The sequence below is a fragment of the Oculina patagonica genome, chromosome 3 (assembly GCF_052425735.1).
Source record: "Oculina patagonica isolate OP01 chromosome 3, crgOcupat, whole genome shotgun sequence".
NCBI classification, from domain to species: domain Eukaryota; kingdom Metazoa; phylum Cnidaria; class Anthozoa; order Scleractinia; family Oculinidae; genus Oculina; species Oculina patagonica.
The window spans coordinates 15892936-15917855 of NC_135760.1; the positions used below are offsets into that span (position 1 = coordinate 15892936).

Below are 24920 nucleotides of genomic sequence, written 5' to 3' on the forward strand. Positions count from 1 at the left end.
TAGTCCTCTCTCTTGCGCGCGGCAAGTTGGGCGCCATCTTGTTCTTTCCCATGCATTTTGGTTGAATTTTGTGTGAAATTTTAAGAGTGATGTGGTTGACAAGAATATTGTGTAAACGACATACACCTGGAAGGATATGGGGAGGGTAAGAACCTTAAAATCTATACATTTTTCCAGCTAGAACTACAAGTAAAAGTGATGTTTTTTATGCACCATGGACCACGTTTTCAACTCTTGTCCACATTTAAGGGTCATTATAGGGCTTACAATTGCATTGTAACTTGTATGGACAGTGCAAAGACAAGTGCTAGATCTGCACATGTCTATGCAGAAACAGTATGCAAATTTGAATGCTGTCCTCTCCAAGATTGTGCTTGTTTATGTTCTAAATGTCAGGTTTACATTTATTGATTTTTTTAGAAAGTACAGACTTGTACAAAAGTTTACTGCAACTAGAAGAAGAAATCAAGTTAAAACTGAACGAAGAATAGAAAGAAATGAAGAGCTTCTTGCTGTTCCTTATCTAACACAAGTGAGTGTAATTTGTATGTTATTTCAAAAAATTGTATTGGATGGTTGGTGTGAATGTTTTCATGGGCTGAGGTGGGGTGGGGGGGGGGGGGATCAGATGAAATGTTAAAAAAATTAATGGAACTTTTTAATAAGGAGGAGACAAAACAGACCATGCATGGTGACTGTTGTAAATTACAGAAGAAAAAATGGTTCTGATTTCAGAGATTCCACTCTCACTGATTTTACACTCAGACCGCAAAATACTAAAGATTAGCAATTTTTCCCTTTGTTTTTAGAAGTTTTTGATAAATCGGGAGAATCTGATAAAAATCGGCAGAGCGGGAGGCAACGCATCAAATCGGGAGACTCCCGATCAAATCGGGAGGGTTGGAATCTCTGTGATTGGGCCACAGTCATTATGTCTCAGGGCGTGAGGGGGTACTCGGGATTTCAAGTGACAGGGGTGACTGAAGTACTGTATTTTGGGGGGGTTGAAATTTTCAATTCTGGGATTTTTTGTGGTGGGAAAATTTGGCAAGTATTTTTTGGGTGGCTTGATTAAAGAAGAGATTTTTGGGGGGTATTAGATTTGTGGCAGTGGTCCTGTTTAGAGTTGTCATGTCCATAATATTTCCAGCCTTACTCCATGCACAGTGTTTGATTGTTCTTCTTGATTTTTTTTCCTTTTTAGGCTCAAGAATATGAACATGCTTGGGATAGGAAGCAGGAAGAACAGAAAATGTTTTATGAATCTTGGCAAGCCCACAAAGCCAGAAAAATGGTCAATATTTATGCCTTTGGACCAAAGCAGAGCAAGACCAAGGGTGAAAACATTTTGGAACACTTGAATGCCTCAAGAACTCAACATGAATAAATTAGCTTGAAGTACAAAAAAGGGTGCTTGTAGAGCAAGGATACGCTACTGTTCACGATCACTGAAAAACAATTTGGTTTTGAATTTTTGTTCTGGCATGTGTTGCTAACTGCTGGCAAAACGTTTTTCTTTCCACGATAAATGGTAAAAAGTCTCTAATTTTTTGTCTGCCATTCCTGCGTGGAAGTGAGTGGTTTGCAGTTCAAACATAATAACTGGACAAATGAAAAAAATAAACAGAGTCAATGGCACGCGGACGTTCTGGCAAAGGCAGGGAAAAAGCTGTGAACGGAAAGTGGGGAAGGAAATAACCACTTGTCATCATTCCTCTTGTAGGTCTCCGTTATTATGTTTTGGCCATCGCTCAGCTTCTATTGAACACTGATGTACGTAAGCTTCCAACACTGCAAGAAATTAATATTATCAATGTACCGGTACATGTAGTTATCTTTTTTTCTAATTTACTGATAAGAAAATAAATAGAAATTCAAGTCCGTAACACTGTGTATTTCATCCGGATTGCCTCACGATCGCCAGCGACTATAAAATTCAGTAGACTGAGCCCCCTTTTTACCACCCTGTTAAGGTACACAATCATTTTAATGCACTTTTTGTTGCACATTCTATATGCCTCTTAACTATTCGGCTTTAAACGCATGTCATTTTTTTTCAGGCAATAAGGTCTACCCCCGCCATGTACTGACAAGACTTTCTTGAAAGGACTGTGTTACGGATTTAAGCCAAATTTAGGCGTGGGAAATGACCATCAAATTCGGTGAAATATAAAAATAACTGCTTAAAACAGTGAAGGAACATTTTAATAAGACAGGAAGAAGGTACGGATGGCCAAAAGTGACGAAGATTGAAACGGATTGCGAGTCTGCGACATGGGTTTTTGAATTACTGTTGGGCTGAACACTTTTCAAAGTTAATCTCGTTTGCTTGAACTCTTGAACTTTAAAATATAACGCCCGGGAGACAAGTTTGATTGTAATGAAGCTGTGGTTTTGTTTTTTAGATCCATAGAAGTAATTTCTTTGCAAATATTCATAGCGAGTATTTGGCAAAACTTAAAATAAACTTAACTTAGCTGTGACACAGTCCCTTCGATACGGACACGTTACTGACTAAGGCCATTTTTTTCTTTTCTTTCGGCCACCAAACTAATGCTCAGTCAGTACCCATTCATACCCACTGTGAGAGGAAAGCTGCCCAGGAACACAACACAATGACCCTCGCCAGGGCTCGAACCCGGACCGCTCGATCTAGACGATCTAGAGCACCTATGCAGTCCGAAAGCTATTTTACTTATAAATTTACCCAGTTGGAAAGCCTAAGGACATACTTGTATAAGTCAATTCCAAAACCGCCCATCCCCCCCCCCCCGGGTATACCCCGTGCATTTGACTCGAGGTTAGCTCTGTATAGTGGGGCATTTGACGAAAAACTTCGCCCACCGGGTCGGGCATTTGACCATCGAAAAAACGTTAGCCAGCGGTCTTATGCTAAAAGTTTCGTCCTGGTTTCATGATCTATGACATCTATTCATTCACTACAACATGAGTGTACTCAGAACTCACATCATTCTACGATTCCGCCTCTGTTTTTGTTTTATACGATATCCCCTTTTTCCTTTGTCAGAAGAGATTTTTTCTAACGTGTTATCAGTATAGTAAGCCTTTTACCAGAAACATTTGTTATCAAAGCTTGACCTTCTTTGAAGCCCTAGCCAGTGGGGCATTTGACCTAGCCTGCGAACAGCGCGCCTCCGTACCCCCCCTCAGGCCCCGCTCATGCGCTCGCTTCGCTCGCCTAACCCCACTCGGGAGCCTGTTAGCAGACTACATTTGACCATGTAACCTCCCAACATAGCAGGGAATTTGAACAAAATTTTTTCAAAAAAGTCAAATGCCCGGGGGTTTGCCCGGGGGCCATGGGCGGTTTTGGAATTGACTGATACAATAATAACAAGAGCAAACAGAAATGAATAAAACTTGTTTAGTTCCAATAAAGTACGTAAGCTGTTTTCGTTGTAGTGCGAGCAGGAGTCGATGTAAAGTCACTCATTAAACGTGATCAGAACTAGCCACTGACTTGTATTACAGTAGTATTTACCTTTCACATAAATACAAATAGGACCACCCCGTTAATGTGACCGCGTTTTGGGGCTCTGAATGAGCGTCCTTTTAACGGAGTTCCACCAGCTTTGGCATAGAATCAATACGGTAATTATGAAAAGAAAAAAGAGCAGCTTTTATTTTTACCTCATGACATGCTATGAGGTATATGATCGGACTAAAATTTCCCTCACTCAGACCTCGCTCCATTCTAATTAGTTTATGCATTAAATGTAAATTAAACACGTTTCCCCTACCTCCCCTACTGCGTTGTTTCGCGTCACGTAATCTCATGTTCATCCGTTTTTAATCTTTTTTAAGCGAGTATAAACACAAAGGGCCAATTATTTAAACGAAGCTTAGACCGCGGCTAAGAAAGTCGTGGTCTAAATCGGGATTTAGCCTGCGATTCCAATTATTTAAACAACGTTTCTCATAACCCGCGTCTAGACGAAAACCCCTGACTAACAAACAATAGCAAGTTAGACCTGCTCCTGAGCAGGTTTAAACGTCGATTAACCGTTTATTTTCACTGATTCTAGCCCGTTGCAGTCACTGTTGCAGTCAACCTGTTATTTGATTTGTATTTTGTATGCGCTTCCTGAACCTCCGAGCTAGTTTAAAGAGATTTTTGATTCCATTTTCTTTCATTTCCTTTAAAAACACAAGTACAATTCTGGAAAATATTTCCGCACAGCTTTATACTACAGGCTGACAAAACAAGCACACTTGTTAGTCGTCGTCCAAACGTGGTCTTCGTGAACTCCGGCTCATCGCCGTTCAAATAACGCGATTTAAGGTGGATTTCCACTGACGCGTAAATTTTACGTACGTAAAACGTGCGTAAAAAAAGATACGTAGGCAAATTTCCACTGTCGCGTAAAAAGTAATAAAAAGCGTTTCCTTTTTACGCGCGTTGAACGTGCGTAAATGCCCGCCATACTGAATTATCAAGTTGGTGAATAGAGTGCGTGATTGTCGGCCATATGGAGAAGTGAAACAATAAGTTGTTTTTCCTTTGGGAAAAAATCATTAACATTTTTATGCAAATATCTTGTTGTTTGACTCTTCCAACATGGCTGCCATAAAAACACTTGTACCACACGCTAGAAAAAGAAATGGTGAATATGACCAAGAGGCATTTTATAAATACTTCCGAAAGATACCATCAAGTAAAAGAAGATTGAGGCGACCTTCCCGGATTCCCGGTTAGCCTACGTGACCTGACGCCAGGCGTCACACTACTGCGTTCGTTTTGTTCTGTAGCCATTCTATAAATTCTTAAATGTTAAACCTCGAGAGAATGTTTCTACACTGAATGTTTTCCCAAGTAAATCGATGGGCGATTAAAAAAAATCCAAGGTAAGTGGGACAAGTGTTGCGACCCGACCGAAATGACGTTCACTTTTTCCCCCAAAATCGTCGCGGTAAACGTGCGCGTAGCGTAATCTGGAAAAAAACGTGGATTGGAAATAAGACAACGTAAATTCGACGCACGTAATCGCGCGCGTAAAATTTCATTTTCGTACGTTTTAATTTTTCGCGCGTTAACGTGCGTAAACAAAAACGCGACAGTGAAATCCACCTTAAATTAGACTCCGGTTAGCCATGGTTTATAGAGCCGTCGTCTCCCCGATTTAGCTTGTTTAAATAATCGGCCCAAATTTTTCCCAATTTTTTTTGCTGCCGCTCAAAAAAGCTTGTTGTTGCCACAAGGCTTAGCTGAAATTTGTCCGCACTTCAAAACTTCTACCGTGCAAAGCGGTTTTCTTAGCGATCTTGTAAGCGTACGCGATCCAGCGCCTGTTATGCACAGTCTTACTCGCATGCGACATCCGCTGACAGCTTTTTTACCAGACACTCTGCAGACAGATCGTATCCCATGACGGCGCTAACCTGCGATCAGGCGTTCTTTTTTTCTTTTTCGAAAGGGAGAGGGAAGTATAAGCAGGGAGGGAGGGCATGATCTCAGGTTATGACGGCGCATGATCACGTGCGCCTACAAGATCGCTAAGAAAACTTTAGATGATCATTTGTACGGTTGAAATTTTGAAGTGTGCCTTTGATTCTACCAGGCTCTCGTGCAAATACCGCAAAAAGCATTTCTTTACAATTCAGTCGTTTGTAAGCAAACAATGATTTGTGGGACGGAGTTGGAGACGAATGAAAATCAAAAACGTCGAAAGCTGAAAAGAAAAACACGGACTGAGACAGTACTAAAGTAAACAGGGCTCAGAAAGAACAGAAATCACCAAAGAAGAAAATTTATGAAACAGAATCTCATCGAGAGCAAACGGCGGTTTTGAGGGGCGACTCTCTCCTCCGCAAAGGTCTCTTTCGTGTTTCGTACGGGCTGGAAAATGGGGAGAGGAACAGGGAGAAGTGAAAAGTAAGCGCGCGGAGCCTGGAGAGAATCGAAACGAAAGCGCGCGTGGGCTTCCCGTCGTCCCCCGCGCTCCCCCTTTTATTTTTCTTGTTTTCGCCTTCCTCTCCCCGTGTTTTTCGCCTTCCCCCACTGAAGGAGCCTCCGCTGAGGAGAGAGGAGGGGCGAAGTTGGTGAAATATAAAAAAAAGTAAAAAATCTAGTAAAGCTTTCGGTGCAACAAACAACGTTTCTGGGACAAACTTGTAAAAAAGAAAATTGAAAAAGAAAACACATTCTACGCATACGGATCTAACACACTAACACAATAAACAGTATATTTTTCACGTTTCAATCTCACGTTATGTAATACACTTATTAAAAACTAAAAATCTATTTTTCTATCATCTATACATTACAGCAAACGTTAAGAAATCTACTTTCACGAAATATTTCTACTTTCAGGTAAAAAATAGCTTTTGCTTTATATAATGTTCTCGCTTTTAAGTCTTTTAAAGTTTTTAAGCTTAACTTTATTTTCATTAAATATCTCGGACATGCTAAGGAACGAGTTCTTAAGTCTTAAGTATTGTTATAATGTGATACTGAAATATATTAATTATATTAGCAAAAAGAGAAACCAAATATGACGGGAATTTGAACACGCAAACGAAATGACTGCGAAGGTCATGTTTCCTTGTGTTGTCCAACATCTCGAGTGTTTTGTGACATAATAATGCAAAGTATTTGCCTCTTTATTTAATGTAAATGGAGATATGGAAACGATACATACATTGATAAAGGTTGCGTCGCAAAAATTCTTACTAACCTCCCGATTTTTTTTCCAAATATCTGCGATGTTCACGTTCATTAATTTGTTTTGCAGTGTCTGATATATTAGTTAAAAGTTTCTCTGTTAAAATGTTTCGAGTCCCTCCCGGCAAATTCTCTAAATACCTGACAAAACGTTCCTGTTCTTCCGAAACGCTCTTTGTTTTAGAGTTGTCTAGCTCAATATATAGCCGTTTCTAGAAAGGTTATCCTACAGAACAATGAAAGGTGTCCGTTACAATGACAAAAGGCATTTTACATAGTGACAGTTTACCATTGCTTGATTAACGTTCACGGTGTATTAGCGACATGAAAGAATAACGCACGAATACGTACAGTACATTCATGGTTTTTATTTCCTTCTCGATGAAATGCCGTCAACTTCGAGCATGCAAAGGTGAGCTATCACCACCAAAGATACCTTTCAGACAACCTTTCTTAAAACAGGTGTGTGTATATTCTACATAAAATCCGGTTTTCTGTGTTTTAAACTCTGACAAAGCACCTTTTTGGCTTTTTAGAGCGCTATATATATAGTCTCCCTCGCGCCGTTTTTGGTCGTCCTCACATTCCTCCCCCGGGGGTATATATACTGCCCCATCTAGATAAATCTATTTACATAGAAGTTGCCATCGACAAATTATCAACTGAAGAGTCATTCATAAAGACGTATTCACCACTAAAGACTTTCCATACACCATCATCACTGGAGGAAGATTGTCTGCGAAAAACAAAATAGTAAATTAAAACTCTCGGACAGCTACTCATCACTTAAAGAGACATACGGACGCATAGCAGACCTAGTAACTAAGGCAGAGATGCCAACGTGTTCACGTAAGAGTGGATAAATTTACCATGCTGTTCAGCGATCATTGCTGTTCACTGGCAAAGAAATTTGGGAAGCGAGGATGTAGAAAGAAGACAGACTAGTTAACAGTACTTGAAGTGTTCTCTATCTCAGAAGGCCTTTTTGAATATTTGCAGCTTTATATACGTATATACGCACTAGGAATGTGATTACTTTTAACAAATTATAGCAGTTTCCACTTGAGTGTGGAAAGAAATTCGCGTTTGCTTTAGTTTTTCGAGGTTTTGCAATACTATGCTTAGTGATTGACTAAAAACTCTCGCGCCACTTTTTTCAGCCAATCAGAAGTAAAATAAAAACCAATCGTCACTCACTCGTGCACGTTTTCCCGCACTTCGCACCGGTTACTTTTATTTGTTTCGAGTTTTGATTGGCTCACTGAATTGTCTGTGTCCTTTGTGACTGGCCAGAGTGATTACTTTGGTTAAGGTTTTACAACACTCAATCGAAAATCGCTCTAATTTAACATAAGGAACTGTTAATGTATTGGTATTACCTGACAGGACAGTTATGTCTTGAATAAACTGCTGGGCCATGTTTTCTTCGTGTGGTGGGTGCGGAAGGCCAGTGAATACTACAACTACAAATGAAGAGAAAATCAAGTCATCCACAGGGATCTGTAGCCCTTTATTGAAAAGGGACTATGTCACGGCGAGTAAGTATATTTTACCTAGCTTTGCAAAATATCTGTATGAAACTTTAAGTTTGCAAATAAATTATTTTGTTGGATTATTTACAAAACTATAGCTTTTGCAGCCAAATGTGCCCCAGGCGTATAATTAGAGTTACAAGAAAAAGAGACTGACTGAAACTGTCCGCCGGACAATATTTCAAAACCCATATCACTCCGTTACTTCGTCCTGGCCATCCATACTTTCTTTGTATTCCTGTGTTATTAAAATGTTCTTTCACCGTTTTAGAGGTTATCCTTTTATTTCACCAGGTTTGATTGTCCTCATGCAATGCACCGCAGTCCCCCCCGTCCCAGCGTCTCCGGGGGCGGGAAGATGAGAGACGCTGGGAACGAGGTTGAGTCCCTTTGACAGTGACCTTTTATGGAAGTTAACTACAAAGTTTGCACTTCAGATACCGTTATCCCCTTGCATTCTGATCAAACTACTAAGTTAGCAGGCATCATTACCACTAATTAAACACTGGTCAACCATATATCGCTCGTGTTTAATTTCTCCGTGAGCCGGTTATTAAGAACTCTCCACTGGAGATTACCACGTGATAGCGTTGTGGAAGAGGCGTACCATGTGACTAGTTTTAACCAATGACTCGTTTGATAGTTCTAGCAATAGCCCAATTTCGAAATTAAATCAGCCTAAAACAATAGACCCAGGACGAGGCTCCGGGGACCAAACTATAGAGTTGTGGGGTATATTCCCCATAGCCTCGTAGTGATGTCAGTTTTAGGCTGAATTTTAAAATATCGAAATTGGGCAATTCCAGGATACAGTTGACTTACATGCATCTGCAGAGTGAACTTTAATCAGCTGATTCACTGTTCGATACCAGTTGGTAGCCGGCTGCGTTGGAGAAAAGAACAAGAGCAAATGTTATAGAAACGGAACAACCCGTATAAGTGATTACTGACATGAGGTTCATCGAACTAATCTTCGCACAAAGTTTTTAGGTACAAGCAGATTAGCATAGTTGCAGCAAAGTTTGATTTTTGTTTTCGGCAAAGAATTTACTGACAAAAGTTAAGGGCTAAATAGATATGGGCTACAATAAAAAAGAAGCAAGCAAACAAACAGACAGACAAACAATAGAAAACAACATGTTACGTGTTACATAGTAGGTAATGAAATCCATCCTCACCGCCAGTCCATCCGCGTTTCTTGTCTGAGATAGGACCTCGTGTGTCATGTGAATCATCTAAAATATATTAAAAACGAACAAGCCTAATTGATCATGTTGTGATGTGCAAAAGTGCCTTAAAAACAGAGAAAATTATTAATCAATTGTTTACTAAGGAAGGGGGGAGGGAAAACATCTACGGGGAAAGAGGAGGTCCAGGGGGGTACTCGGGATTTCAAATGACGGGGATGATCGAATGGGGGAAAAAAATCAAGACCCCCAAAAAATCCCTAGGGCTTCCAACATAACCCCCCAAAAATCCCTAGATCAAAAATTAACCCCTCAAAAAGTCAACAGCAAAACACGTTTGTTTGTACTTTTCAGAACTATGCAACCAAAGCACTACCACGAATCTTCAGATTGTTTTAAATACCCAAAAACATCCCTACTTAATTAATCGTGCACGTGGATATGAAACTTGAAAACAATACCCGTGAATAATGAGGACACTCGCTGTAAAACGAAACTGCGAGAAAAAAAAGTACTTGGAGGCCCAATTTTACTGCCTTAAATTTTTCAATGAGCTGAAACTTGCAAGCTATATCAATTGATGACAAACCTCAAGGTTGTCAAATTTTTAAAAAATTCATCGAGTGGTTTTAAATTTATTATCACTTTTGTAGGCATAGAACAAATTAGAAACAAAAATGGCAACAAGAGCACCTGAACGCACGCTTATCAAATTCTTTTTTTCTCGCAATCGACCAAAGCAATCCCCACCACTGTTTCACACACGATTTTAAATGGAATCAAACTACTATAAGATGAAATTGCAATCACAGGCGCGTCGTTTTCTAGATATTACCCCATTTTCTCGTTAGTATTTTTTGACTGAATAGGCCCGAAAACTTCATCCGAAAATATTTCGAAAACGCTCTCATAGAATTTGTTCAAACTTTGTCAACATCGAGGCAGCTATGTTGGTACAAGCTCCTTTGAGCGATTTTCGAAAAAAATCTCCTGGTGCCGAGCAATACGAGCGAAAGTAAAAAACGCAATGACGTCATTTCGTCGCTATGCAACTCTATGTCAATAACATGTAGGTGGCGACGTAGTTAATTCTCAAACTTGAGCGGTGTTACCCCTTGAAAATCCAGTTGAGCCACCTTAAGTAAGTAAGTTACTAAGGAAGAAAAAACAAAACAAAAAGGCACAACAAATAAACAAGAACAAGTATGGCTACGATTCTGGGAAGATTGAGTCGGATTACGAATGCTCCCGATGAGCAGAGCTTGAAACCCAAATTTAAAATGCGACGTTGCTGCTTTAACCCTTTAACGCCAACGCCAGCTGCGTTGTGAGAACAGTAAAGATAAACAAACAAAGTTTCGCAAAAAACAAAACAAAAACAAAACATAAGCAAAAACAAACAAACAAACAAACAAAGTTTCGTACTCTGACTTCAGCTGGAATCCGAAGTTCTTTAAGGAGACGTGTGAGAGTGACATGCTGTGTACTGTGGTAATCATCTTCACCTACACACAAGAAAAATTAAAGTAGTCTTTAAGCCTGGTTTCCATATGATCGCAAACGATCGCAGAATTGTAGGTTCTTCGATCTGCGATCATATGGAAACACGCATCTGCGATCGTTTGCGATCATATGGAAACAGTTCGCTCTTCGATCGTTAAGAACACACGCTTCAGTAAATTTCTGCGATTTTGCGATCGCCTGCGATCCAGTGCGATCGTCTGCGATCATATGGAAACCAGGCTTTAGTGTAAATAAATAAATGGGAATAAATAAATGACTCTTCTTTATCCCACTTATTCAGTTCGAATTGAAATTTTGTAGTGTTGGTTTTTGTGGAGGAAGGAAACCAGAGAACCCAGAGAAAAAGCCTCGGAGCAAGGATGAGAACCAACAACAAACTCAACCCACATATGACGCCGGGTCCGGGAATCGATCCCGGGCCACATTGGTGGGAGGCGAGTGCTCTCACTACTGCGCCATCCCTGCTTATTCAATTTCTAAATTTCTAAATGTTCTTTACCATGACAGCCGTGAGTCACCAATGACGTTTTTACGTTGCGAAAGTCATGGTAAAACCGCGAATAGATTACAATAAATTATCGCGAATAAATTGCAAAAATTGCAACGTAAATGGGTAAGATCTTAGAGTAGGTGATCGGCTTGTAAAATTATTTGCGGACGTTTGCAGTGTTCTAATAAAACGCGGCAAATTTTATAAGTATTTTTGTAAATCATAGTATCATTAAAACTAAATTGTAAATTTTGTCATCTGCAACAAGGATACAAGATTTGATCGCAAAGCATACTACTGATACTAGTTCCCAGGACTTTATAATGCGTACTATCGGTGTCCACGATCTGCATGACTCGAAGCTTGGACCTAGTTTCCCAGAATGGCACCATGTGCAGCACACAGCTCAACTGAAGGATGAGCAGGAACGTGAAGTCATAAGGACCTAGAACCAACCCTGCAGGAGAACAACAAAATGCAGTGCATTCATGGTTACGTCTACTAATGTGCAGGATTTAGTTTGTATACCTGGGCAATTCCAAGTTTCCGCAATCAATGAGTGTTAGCCACATATCAAATCCCTGTTTAAGAGGAAATACGGAAACACTAGAATTGATCTTTCGTGTTTCTGCAAAAGAGCAAGAAAGCAAAAGCGCGCAAGTCGTGGGCCGGTTAGAACAGATAAGGTAGGTCAAATTTTACGACAGCCAAGTCAGTGCAGTTCTATCGTACCTGCATTCGCCCTATCACTGAATATGTCTGTCCAGTTTTCAATGAAAGTCTACCTGCGTATCTTTCTTGTGAGTTAGAAGCAGTGCAAAAGAGGGCGATGAGCATAATTTTTCCATATTTTTCGTATGAAGAAGCGCTTGATAAGGCAAGTCTAGTCACTCTGTCAGGTCGAAGGCAAGCCCTGACGGACAAACTGTTTAACAGCATCTTAGAGAACAATGACAGTAGGCTGAGGAATTTACTGCTCCCACGCAATTTTAGTAGTTATAATCTCAGAAAGTCACGCCAGTTTAATCCTGTTTTTAAGACTAATAGATTTAGAAATTATAGTTATATTGTCTCTACTGTACTTAAGCTTGGATTTTAATAGCTCTCGTACAGTTTTTTTAAATTTTTTACATTTTATCGTATAAGTTTTTATCGCTTTTATAAATTTGTAAATATAGCATAATTCAACCTTTGGGTTGCAAAGTTGTGTTAATAAACTATCTATCTATCCATCTGTCTGTCTGTCTGTCTGTCTGTCTGTCTGTATTAGCCTCACCTTCTCCCACCATAGTGGTATTCATCGGCCACACATCTGAAAACAAAAGCACACAAGAAAAACACATCAACATAGAACGCATTTGAAATAGCTTCAATGCAAGTCACGCCAAAGTTATATACAGAATCATATGAAATGGCTATAACTAGAACTCGACGCGACAAATAAAACACAGAAAAACGTTTGTTAGCAAAATCACGATTGTGGCTTGATTTCGTCCCTGTTTGACTAAAAGGAGATCTTGGTTGTGTCTCAGTAGGGTTTACACTACTGTGAATGCATTTACTGCCCTTTTCCTCCAAAAAAAAAAAGGAAAAAAAGAAAAGAAAAGAAAAGAAAAAGAAAGGAATCAGTTACCAATGTATCCTTCCTTGTTAAGAGTGTTTTTGTCCAACTGCGCAAAGCTGCCAAAGTCAACAATGACAACATTAACCATTTAACTCCCTTTTAACTATAACATTAACCTGCTATTTGACTTTAAAAATTGGATTTGGCGAAATTGTTTTTATAAACAATGTTTTTTCAATAATCACAACAAGAACAAAGTGCTGGCTTCACGTGCAACAACATTTCCGAGACTCGCCTCCTTGATCTTCAATTTTCAAACGGACAAGTTTTGAGAGGTTTATTGTACAGGGTACTATAATACCGACATTCTTATTTTGCAAACATTTCTTGCTTCCCCAAACCAATGTTGGAACTCATTTACCACTGATCATCGCAGCTGCACAACATTGAAACCGTGTGGGGGACGAGTGGGTGGGGGTTAAGAGAATCATCCCTGGATGCAACTAAGACAGGAAAAACATCGCCTGGTGTCATTTTCTACAAAGTGTCTCTTCTGCTTTTGGCACCGATTGTTGGCGATAGAAAAAGCAATTTCAGAAAAATGTGACCTACTTTCTAGCTATGCAGACATTCTTCCCCATTAAAACAGCATCCTATGGATAAAAGAAGAAAAAAACAAAGCGTGATATCACTTGTTTTCTTTTCATTTTGACATCTAAGGTTTCTTTTCCACAAAACATCTCGAAGGCGTCTTTTACTTTTGAGAGAGACTTTTCAGCATTTGCCCCAGCATTTTATGCTCTTAACTACACTAACAGCCACAAAAGCAAATCATGTCAAACGTCGAGGTCCATTTGATACTACCAACGGTAAGACTCAAGTGTTTTTATTAAGAGATTTTACTGTCGTGAAAGCCATAATAACTTATGCCACAGGCCCCTAACAGATGCAAAGTCACGTGACCAGCACAACAGACATATCATTTTTAGAGTAGAATCTTACCTTGATAATTCCCACATAATCTTTTAATGTCATTGTCTGATGTCCAGGCTGAGTGAATGAAAACGAGAAATTAAAGCATCAGATTAGAATTATTTCATTAACAAGAAAGTAAAGTCGCTTCAAATTGAATTCTTCATATCTTACATGTGTTCGTAGCGGTGGAAGCTGTAACTGCACACTGCGGTAGATTTCATCTATGATGTAAACAGATAATAAAACACAAATGTCTATAGAATTTCTATCTTTCGATCTCATAACGATTGTGGAAAACGCGAGTGAGGTTGCGTACCAAAAATCACTCAAAAAATGTAAGTACTATTACTGTTACCTTTTCTCTGTCCTCTCATCCAGGGAAATCTTTGTTTTCTGAATATTCCACGAGAAAAACTCTCAAGAGGCAGCTCGTGATCATAAAACCCTGGGCACAGATGAAGGATAAAAGAAAAACTAGAACAAAAACTCTTTCATTAATTGTTGACGAAACCTTTCATGTGACTCACAAAATCCTAACTACAGTAATTGCAATCTTAAAGAAAAAGCCGTTGTCACTGTGTCAGCAATGATGCTTCAGTAGTGACATAAAAACCTGATTAGAGCATGGGAAACTGGGACTGAGATTGTTAGTGCAGTCATTTGGGAGGGGTGGGGGGCTTGTCGATCCTCCACAAAAGTGCTTGCCTTGAATCATAACAGACATAATTTCATGTTACATGTATTCAATTAGCTTGTTGTATTTTTCGCTGGTTTTTCGACTTGGAAATATGAGACGAATAACAAGTAAATAAACCCCTTCAGGCGGCTGGTATATTGGAGGATAATGCCCTTGGCTGAAAGATTGTCGAAAAATGAACAGTTGGCCAAGAAGCGAAGCTTTGAGAGCAAATGTGAAATTTTGAGGACAATCTTTCAGTCAATATACCAGCCGCCTGAAGGGGTTTATTTATTTTATAACCCTCCGATTTATTTCTACAACGTGTTTTATCGCCAGTAAATTTCTAGGAAAAAACCTGCGTAATAAACCCGGCATAATTGTGGTTGAAACAAATGTAAGTTGATTGGTTTACGTGATTTTTTAACTCTATGATTTGATTAAAAGTTAGAATTGAATAAGGTGACTTCATTCGCTTTTTTATGCTTGCCAACAAAGTCGGGCGACGGATATCAAATCGGACGGGGTAAATTTGCTGATACCCGTCGTCAGATTTTCAGGGGCACCGTTTCGGTGAATATCTGTTCAGAAGACCTATAATCGCCTACGATTTTCGGATTAAAGTGTGATGAAAAACTGGACATTTCTTTAGCTCAAACTTTCGTGACAAGGGCAAAGTTATGCCTGTTGTTTTCGGAGTGAGAAAAATGTCGTTTTGGGTACGTAAAAAGGCCAGCTACGATTTTCGAGAAGGCAAAAGTGGCTCGTAAATTCGCACAAAAAGGACACCTATAACGTAAAAACGATGTTCCGACACCTATAGTAAAACTGTCTCGTTGGGTGCCCCTGGATTTTGTATCACGTGATGCGTTTTGTCCAATACGTGCGCGCAAAAATTAATGGGTGGGTTATAAAGGTTGCTACCCTCTTCATCGGATTTACCCAACGATCGACTATTTTGAACTGAAAAGAGGTTTGCTCTGCAATGTTGTGCTTCAGTCATTTTTTTCGTATCAAAATTACCGTAATGATTCGATTTAGCGCCTTCCTTCCAATAAGCGCCCCCTTCCGAATAAGCGCCCCCCTTCGAATGCGTTTTTGTAAATAAGCGCCCCTATTCCAATAAGCGCCCCAATTCTTATAAGCACCCCTATTCTAATAAGTGCCCCTATTGAGGATAACTGCCCCTACTGAAGTCGTTGACGTCAACTAGATAAACTCCTGAACGTTCACCGTACAGTTCATGTATATATTTACTGTTAAAATGAACAATTATATTAAAAGTAACTGAACTTTTAACAATTTCTAACTGTTACAGTTCCTGTTATTGTTAGATACATTTGGTTGTTTCTAAAAAAATTAAATAAGCGCCCTGTCCCGAATAAGAGCCCTGTCTCGAATAAGCGCCCTTCCTTGAGGTCCCAAAAGTAAATAAGCGCCCCGGGCGCTAAATCGAATCATTACGGTATACCCTTGTTACTCGTTTTACTTGTTGGGCTCATGCCCTTGTCTACATTATGCCCTAAGAGGACGAGTGAAGTTCAATGAAAATCACAAGTTCACGTTGCTTTTACCTAGAACAAGTGTGTTTGGTTTCATTCCACCAAGTCCAGAGGCCTACAACAAAACACACAAATAAAGCACCATAGTTAAAAACAGAAATATTCGGCATGTACACAGCCCTCCTGCCCCCATAAATCAACTGACATTCAAACTAGTGTCATTCTTAGCGATTCTCGAAATCATAGATGCACTGGACGATCTCTGATTCTTGTTATGTTGCACTTGTAAAAACTCAGAAAATTCATATCTGTGCATGGGCTGATAAGACGCGTGTGCAACTTGCGCAGATGAAATTTTCTCCTTCATCAGTTAACGCTGAAGAAATTACAAATTCCTACCATCAGTAAGTTTTGAGCCCCGGCTCGTATAGTGCTTGCGACAGTCAGCTCCACAAATGCTTTTATCTCCGTGCAGTCAACGAAATTCAACCAAGTGGTAAGGTCACGCTTTTGCTTTTTCATAGACTGTCGATAGCAAAAAGCAATGAGTAAATAAATTATCAAGCAAACAATCGATCGGTCTGATATTTAATCAATGGGACGATAAACTATACCATTTTTTTATTGCTCCATTTTACAACAAAACTCTGTGAAGTTATTTAAAAGGTCACGTTTTTTGCCTTTTCTTAGACTATCAACAGCGGGAATTGCTGCGCATTTCAATACAGTCGAACCACTATTAAGCGGCCACCCCCTATTAAGCGGCCAGTTACTAAAGTCCCGAAAATATTGTCAGTATAATACTGTAAATAAAACCCCTTTTAAGCGGCAACCCCTATTAAGCGGCCGCGGCCACCTTTCTGCCGTCCCGATGAGCGTTCTTCTATTGTTTTTACCTCTATTTAGCGGCCAATAAGAATGTCATATACGATATTTAAATAAATTTCCAACAAGCTCAGATCGTGACGGCCGATAAAATCATTCAAACACAGGTTTATTGTCGTATTCATGTGAGTTCGTTATTCCTTTTCACCTTATTTTGTATTGAAATAATGTAACCTTCTTAAAAGACCTTATGCTAATTTCTGACAAACCCCTATTAAGCGGCCAACCTCTATTTAGCGGCCAGTTGCCATTTCCCCGAGGGTGGCCGCTTAATAGGGGTTCTACTGTCGCACGTTAACTCTGCTCAATCAACGGTTGCGTTTTTCGCTGCCGTCAATCATCTTATTGGATCTCTCAGAAAACAGAAGTTTACTTCAACAGGTTTAAAAGGTCACGTCAGTGGGTTGTGATTGGTAGATTTTGATCTATTTTGTTTGGCAGCAAACCGCGATCGTTAGGTTTTGAACTCCAGAGTTCAGGTGTTATTGAAAGGCGCAATATATTGATTGCATCGGAAAACATGACATTGAAAATAATAATTTCCTCCCTACCTGGACATCAAATTCACCTTCTTGTACATGACCAAGGATATAAAGACCACCCTATGATAAACAAACCAAACGAAAAACAATTCTTGAACTGCAAGCAAGCCAGGTAAAAGGTCATCTACTACTGGATCTAACTCAGATCGTGACTGACCAGAAAACGTCACAAATGTCTTAAAAATGCTTCTTATTTTTTCAAAAAAATAATAATAAAAACGCCAGGTGTCAATAGGTCAAATAATGTGGACGCATAGTATTGAATTGTTTGTAGCGTACTGTAATGTTGTATACCCATTACAATGTAAGTGGCATGTATTACACTACACACAGCATTGTATCAATGCAATGAATTACACTCCATTGTATTGCATCAGATTGAGTAGCATAACCGGATGAATGTGGGCCCGAGCAACGTGACACAGGAATTGACTTAAAACGCTTTAAACAATTAAGCGAGCATCATTCTTACCTTCTTGATGTCATTAACAAAGTCGATCAAAGGATAGCTTGAACGTGGGTTGGACACTAATAACAATATCTGACAAACAAAGAAATGTTTACGGTCACTTCTGCGTCAAGAGATATTCTTGTTTTCTATATACTTTGATTACTATCTGTTTAGCTCAACCTCTTAGCAAGTGATTTAATGCAAGTCGATTGAATTCAACACCTGCTCAAGAGGAGTAAAGTCGATTGCAAGTCGAGCAAGTCAAGTCCATTGCAAGTGTGATGAATAACACATTTTTTTAAGACATTTACTTGAGTGTTTTCTAACCTGAGGTCTCCAAAATTTGACATGGTCCTTACGTAGGTCTAATCGAAGAAGGTACTTCCTGACCTGCGGACATAAACAAACAAAGCAAATCCTTAAAATTCGTAAACATGTTTTTCCTAGCGAACTGTCATTTGCAAAAATTTGGTTATTTCATCTGGGGGTTCAAGTTCTTTGTATCAGGGATGCTCCATAAAACAATAATTCTGCGAAACATTTGGATCCACAGCTACATGTACTTTGAAGTGGCAGTTTCTTGGTTTTGCACATGGGATTACCAAATAACGTAAACCAAAGGATTAAAAAAACAATAAATAATACCCAAACCACAAGACAATAGCTTCCGCAATACCAAACTAAAACCTTTTCAGCAATTAGGATGCTGTTATGATTCACCATTAATGGGTAGACAGACACATAAACGTGTGTCGTTTTTTAATGCGTCTCTCAACCTCAAGTTTCCCTAGTTTTCAGCCACTGAGTAAATACATTTTCTTAGAGTGCAAGAGTGACTTATCTAAACATCTACCTGATGGTATATCAAGGCTTGTGACACATCCCCCCATGGGGTGGGTGGTGTGCGAAGAGAGATCACCACGAACAGAATGAGCATCACAGCTGAAAAATAATAACAAAAGATGAAATATTACGTTCTGAGACAAGCTGAAAACATCTACTCTGCGATAGTCCGTTCATGTTATTTAAATTAATCGTTTGGAAACGTATTAAAGAATTCTTCATTATTCACAACCCAACACCTAAAGGCTGCAATGCTGCATCCAGCTTGTCTCTCAGTTTGAGAAAATCGTGAGACGAGTTACAGGAGAGATAGGACCACATTACAACTCCTTCATAAATTAATGTCAATCAGTTGGCTGCTTATCGACATTCGTTCTAATTTCAGACAGAAATTAACCAACGTTATGAAGGAGGGATGTGCTAGTCACCCGGGCTCCCAAAACCAACACCAGGGGCTAAATGCATAAACATTAACGCTGATGCTAACTGCTTACGTACCGCAATAAAAAGTATAAAAGTTTGATGAGCCTAAATGCATGACATTAATTGGTACATGCATCTACGCCCAGTGATGACGTTTACGTGGCCAGTTCCACGTACGCCCATAAAATAGAAAAGAAATGTTACATGACAGCATTGATATAGCGCTTCAGCACTACATTTAATCATGAATAAACGAACAACTACGTGCTCTTAGAAATAACGTTGGTAGTACACTGCTGCATAAAAAGAAACATCCTTCTGTTCTAATTATCAGGTAATGGTTCATGACTTGTCCAATATCTAAACAAATGATATTTCACTAACGATGTAACGTTTGTAATGACTTACCTACGGCAAGCGCGGCATATTTGTAACTGATCATGAACATGATCGAGAAACACAACACTGTGCCCAAAAGAGCTAAAATCAACATATAAACAATACTCAGTGAAAACACCCCTAAGCGCCATGTGTCAAGATAATATTAAATTACAATCATAGGCTGCGGCATTAACTTATCAAAGACAAAACATTTCATAACCTAAGTTCCAAGTAAAGCACTACAGATTTGTGGAAAACCTTAAACGCTCGCAATAAACAATAAATATTCAAATAGTTCAGTGCACAAGGATGCAAAACACTTATTTAACACTAACATACAAAGGTGACAAGAAGAATGCATGTGCGAGTAAAGCAAACTTTAAGCTACCTCAGAAGCATTAACGTATTGAAAGTCCTAAAGTCATCACAGAACCACTTTAAAGGGATTGGCTTGTGTCAGAACTCCAAAAATGCACGTCTAATTATGTTGCTAAAACTAGTTATAATACTTAATCCACTCACCTGATTGCCACGAGAAATACTGAAATGTTGGTCTATTAAAAGAAAGGAAAATATTCTCGATGAAAAATACTATAGACTCGTGTTCACCCACCTGAGAAAAAGTATGACACTAACATTGGGTATTACCGGTAAGATTTTTATTCCTTTAAAAAAGCATAGGTATTTCTCTTCTTTTTTTTAATTGTTGCATTTTTGTACACATTGTTTACCTTTGCTAGTATAAAGTGTTTCTTCACATACACAACGGTAAAACATGCAATATATCATTCACCTAAAGTTCGGTGCAGATGCGACTTTGAGTGCAAAACAGGCCATGTTGGTGACTCCATATGACAGCAGAAAGAACATACTGACAAGTACGGCTACTTTATTTAGGTTTCCGATCAAAAGAACAATCTATGGAAGCAAAAGGAAAAGTATGAGCTGGGCCTTTAATAAAATATGAAGTAGGTGGCAGCCCTTTTGCAGCACTTATCAGTCAGAGAGCAATAAGAATATGAAAATATCTCCCTTTCACAGAATTTATGACAGGACACTGGCTGGAGCTCCAGCAGGTGCTGGGTCTTAATGAAAGCCCTGTGCAAGAAATTTGCATTAAAACAGGACCAAAGTGAACAAACTCTTGGACATCATCTACAAGCCATCAACGGTAGTGATAGCTTTGTACAGTTACTAATGTTCTGATGCAAAGCTTACCTGCACAAAGAACCAAGAAATCAGGACAGCTCTCAAAGGTTCTCCATTTCTCCGAGTAACTTTACCAAATGGACGCAGCACTACACCTTTGGGGGTAATGAAAATGGGATTTTATGAATGTAATGACTCACATGAATTACCAGAGACAATCACCAACATGAAAAAAACAAACAAGTTTGGTGAAGTTTGATCCTACAATCCTCAGGAATGAGGTTTTTATTTAGTTTTCTGTGTATTGATTTAGTTGATGGTTTGAGTGTTTTAAAGTAAGATATGAAAAGGAAAAAGTAGATAAGTTAATCAATGTTCAAGATGTACCTAACAGATCATCCTTAGCAAGAGCTTGTAAAATTCGTGAAGCACCTGAGAAATGAATGAAACGAAACAAACTCCATAAGGAACAAAGTACAGCTGTACATGTTTTCCACTAATTAAAATTTCAAAAACATATCATTGGAAAATAATTCACAATTTACAAAAGGACGCCAACAGCAGATCAGTTATTATTGTGTGGTTATTTACTCACCTATAAGACAGCTAAGAGCCGCTGATAGAGTGGCAGCAAATGCTCCGACAGTTATCATCCATGGCACTTTGTTTATTATCTGCAAATCATCGGCAAGAAAGAAGGCTCAGTTGTACACTAACCTGACAATATCAAGCCGAGCTGTGCAAAAGTTGTGACTTTTATTTAGCTTAGTAATAATTTGTAGATCTGTACGTAAATTTCTTTAGAGAAAAAAAAAACATTTAAATGATGTTCAAGTAGAAACACATCCTCAATGACAGCTAATTCTGTAAACGATTTGCTAGAGAAAAAACTAGTTTACCTGAATATAGTTGTAGTTGTTTTTAAGTAAGGGTCTGGGACAGGTTGCACTTGTGAAACTCACTGCAGGAAAATATAGCATGTTTAGTTATCCACTTTTTTACATTTTTAAGCTTTATTTCTATAATAGCAACATTTAAATTTTTGACAGATGTTAAAGCAGGTCAGGGGTATACAAATTAATCTTCTTTTATGTTTTATTCTTATTTAGTAATAACTAGTGTTATTTGACACTACATGAAGATTATGCACCTATCAATGGTTTGCCCCAGGATGGGGGGACGGGCAACCCCAGGGGAATTTGGAATTTTTTGGAATCCAGAGTCGAATTTCCCACCCCTGGGCACCTAGTGAATGTCAAATTCCACATATCTCCTCTTAAATTTCTAACCCAGCAGACCATTTTAGATATCAAAATCCCTACCCTGGGAGAGCTTCATGATGTCAAATTCCCGTGGGTTGCCCCCCCCCCCCATCCTGGGGCAAACCATTGATAGGTGCATTTTATTGATGCTTCACCACAACAAACTAAACCCCAACACCACAACTGAGTTGCGAGAAGACCTTTTAATTGTTTTTGTATTGAGAAGGAGAATTCACTCACCTAAAAGAATGTAGACAATGAATGTAAAAAGACTTGCACCTAAGGTGCCAAATGGAATGGCATAACCAGGTCTTTTCAAGTCTCCAGATATGTTGGCACCAGCTGAAAACAAAAACAGGAAAAAATGTTCTATTCTGGATATAATTTTCACAAAACACAAGAATCTCTTTGATATACGTAGCATAACAATGAGCAGTTCTATCTTCATAACATGCCCAATGGATGATAACATTTATGTCAATCGACATCATGATCATGATCATCATCGTCATCATCATCATCACCATCATCATGGTAATAGACATTGTCATTGTTTTCATCATCCTCATCATCATTAACAGGCGTGATCATAAACAACACTAACATCATCATCATCATCATCATCATCACCATCATCATGGTAATAGACATTGTCATTGTTTTCATCATCCTCATCATCATTAACAGGCGTGATCATAAACAACACTAACATCATCATCATCATCATAACTGGCAACAGCATCATCAACAACAACAAAAACAAAAAAGCAGATCTAATTAACAATTAGACTACTGCACCTCGTTGACTATCGCTCAGAGAAAACAAGGACGAGTAGTCTAATTGTTTTAGTAGAAACTCTAAAGAATTGTATATGTGTAGAATTGCAAATGAACAGCTGTATTTTATCATAATTATCTTAACCACAGTACTTGTAATGAATGTGCAAACATGAATCCATACCCATGATTCCAGTAACACCATTAAACAAGACTGCAAACACTGACAGTGCATCTTGATGTTGGTCTGTTGTGTAGTCTTTATCGAAGTTACCCTGAAGAGAAATTACCAAATCCATCATGTCACAAAATGATGGTTGGTCATTAGGTGAGTCTGTGCACTTGTCTCTGGCTTCAGTGGTGGAGCATGATGGGACTAAAAGCATTTCTACTACTCTCTGGATGGATGTTAGTTCATCACAGGGTTACTTGAGCCCTCTTCAGCATATAGTTCTGATCTATCATGGAACCTTTTTATTCACCTGTAGTGGGTGGAAAGAGGCCCTTGAGAGCTGAGAGTAGCATGTCTTGCACAGTACAAGAACATATCAGAATGACCCTTGGTGGCGACTCCCATGTGAAAGGGGTGGTATGCTTGTTGGAAACTATGAAAAGAACCCCTAAAAGAGACCAATATGGGTTTGGCTGAAGCTTAAATATAATGTATAATTGTATATCTTTCTGTGTACAACCCTAAACAAGACCTTAGCTTGACGACTAAAATTATTAGTGTTTTGCTCGGTACACCCAAAGTGAGACCAAAAATCCAAAATAAAATATTTACACCCCTCAGCGAGACAGCAAGCATCCCCTTTCATATTATGGAAGTTCCCCCAGGCCAGGAACAACTCCAGTCAGGGGTTGAATCTATGCCAGGCTATTTGGTCATCAGTGAATCTCTAACTGATGGTTTAGCATTGCTCTAATTTTGTATCATTGATGTATTCGTATGCTTCATTAGATTGTAACAAAGTCAACTATCGTCCTGATACTTACCCAAAGATTTTTGTGAAATGTTTCAGAACTCCAGCCTGTGTATGTGTATGATCCATTCTGCCAGATAAAGTTTACAGTAATCAATGTTTGAGACATACCGTAAATGATCTAATAAACGCCTGGGGTGTCTATTAAATTTTTGGGGTCCTAAGGGAGGCGTTAAATAGATATGAGGCATTTATTAGAGAGAAACGTTTATTTCACTTCAACTATAACAATGTCAATGAAACAAAGATGATGCATAGTTTTCCAGCGGAGTTAGATACAAAACAGAGTTGGTGAGTAGGAGAATAATCTTATCTGCACTAATGTTATAATGCAAAGCCTAGAGATGTTGTTCATAGTTCAATATCTACGTTTTCATCGTCATCGGGGTCAACCATGTTGGCGTTGTTGGCAACTTCGATGTCCAAGTCAACCAAGAAACTAACTATATTGCGTGATTCTACTCTATGGAGCATTTCCTTGGTTTTGGAGATGATTCTTGGAGGGGGGGGGGCGTCTATTAGACATGGGGCTTTTATAAGAGGGGGGCATCTAATACAAACTTTACAACTCAGGGGAGGCGTTTATTAGATACGAGGCGTTTATTTGAGAGTGGGCGTTTATTAGATCATTTACGGTAAGAATTAAATGGGATTGGCAGTAAATGAACTACACACGATGAGTCAATCAGCATTTATTTATTAAAGCCAATCCAACATGCACTGGGTCGATTTTGAGAGGGCAAAAACCCAATTCTTCATACAATGGCGTGTAAACCACAACATGTGTATGTTGCAGTTAATTTTTGATCTCAGTTAATTTTTTTTAACTAGTTAGGGCCTGTTCGCACTAGGACGAAAAATTTGGTTTGGTGTTTACAAAAAAATTGAAAATTTTGTAACTACGAAATTTTGGTTTTTGTGGGCGCGTTCGCACTTGAGACATGTAAAATTATTTGTGAAACCACAAAAATCAATCGAATCGAAATAGAAACCATGTTTCGTGTGCGTTCCTTCAATTATTTCGTTTCAGTCAGGAAGAAACGTTCGAATGATTCGAAGCGCCTTCTTTTTGGAAGAACTGCTGCTGGGTAG

General features: G+C 39.0%; 2 protein-coding genes across 3 annotated transcripts in view; one reads left to right on the forward strand and one right to left on the reverse strand.

The window, feature by feature from the left end:
- The first annotated feature begins 10 nt into the window (after positions 1-10).
- LOC144646914 (large ribosomal subunit protein mL63-like) lies at positions 11-1882 on the forward strand. The gene is made up of 3 exons (XM_078506621.1): positions 11-145; positions 421-532; positions 1205-1882. The coding sequence occupies exons 1-3, from the start codon at positions 90-92 to the stop codon at positions 1385-1387; spliced, it is 351 nt and encodes a 116-aa protein (XP_078362747.1). The 5' UTR covers positions 11-89; the 3' UTR covers positions 1388-1882.
- Positions 1883-6179: 4297 nt separating this feature from the next.
- The window catches only part of LOC144646920 (solute carrier family 12 member 9-like), a 31962-nt gene continuing 13221 nt past the window's right edge, over positions 6180-24920 (reverse strand). For both annotated transcript variants that reach the window (XM_078506628.1, XM_078506627.1), the window contains 29 exons: positions 23842-23898; positions 23030-23120; positions 22309-22410; positions 21706-21767; positions 21402-21480; positions 21194-21238; positions 20876-20961; positions 20451-20575; positions 20180-20211; positions 19685-19756; positions 18864-18952; positions 18338-18400; positions 18032-18100; positions 17569-17619; positions 16532-16657; positions 16205-16247; positions 14310-14399; positions 14126-14175; positions 13982-14029; positions 13592-13632; positions 13049-13095; positions 12692-12727; positions 11747-11872; positions 10827-10906; positions 9393-9449; positions 9037-9097; positions 8062-8145; positions 7281-7418; positions 6180-7223 (listed from right to left, as the gene is read on the reverse strand). In XM_078506628.1, the coding sequence (XP_078362754.1) occupies positions 7357-7418; positions 8062-8145; positions 9037-9097; positions 9393-9449; positions 10827-10906; positions 11747-11872; positions 12692-12727; positions 13049-13095; positions 13592-13632; positions 13982-14029; positions 14126-14175; positions 14310-14399; positions 16205-16247; positions 16532-16657; positions 17569-17619; positions 18032-18100; positions 18338-18400; positions 18864-18952; positions 19685-19756; positions 20180-20211; positions 20451-20575; positions 20876-20961; positions 21194-21238; positions 21402-21480; positions 21706-21767; positions 22309-22410; positions 23030-23120; positions 23842-23898 (1974 nt within the window). In that variant the 3' untranslated portion in view covers positions 6180-7223; positions 7281-7356. The remainder of the gene's footprint in view (positions 7224-7280; positions 7419-8061; positions 8146-9036; positions 9098-9392; positions 9450-10826; positions 10907-11746; positions 11873-12691; positions 12728-13048; positions 13096-13591; positions 13633-13981; positions 14030-14125; positions 14176-14309; positions 14400-16204; positions 16248-16531; positions 16658-17568; positions 17620-18031; positions 18101-18337; positions 18401-18863; positions 18953-19684; positions 19757-20179; positions 20212-20450; positions 20576-20875; positions 20962-21193; positions 21239-21401; positions 21481-21705; positions 21768-22308; positions 22411-23029; positions 23121-23841; positions 23899-24920) is intronic.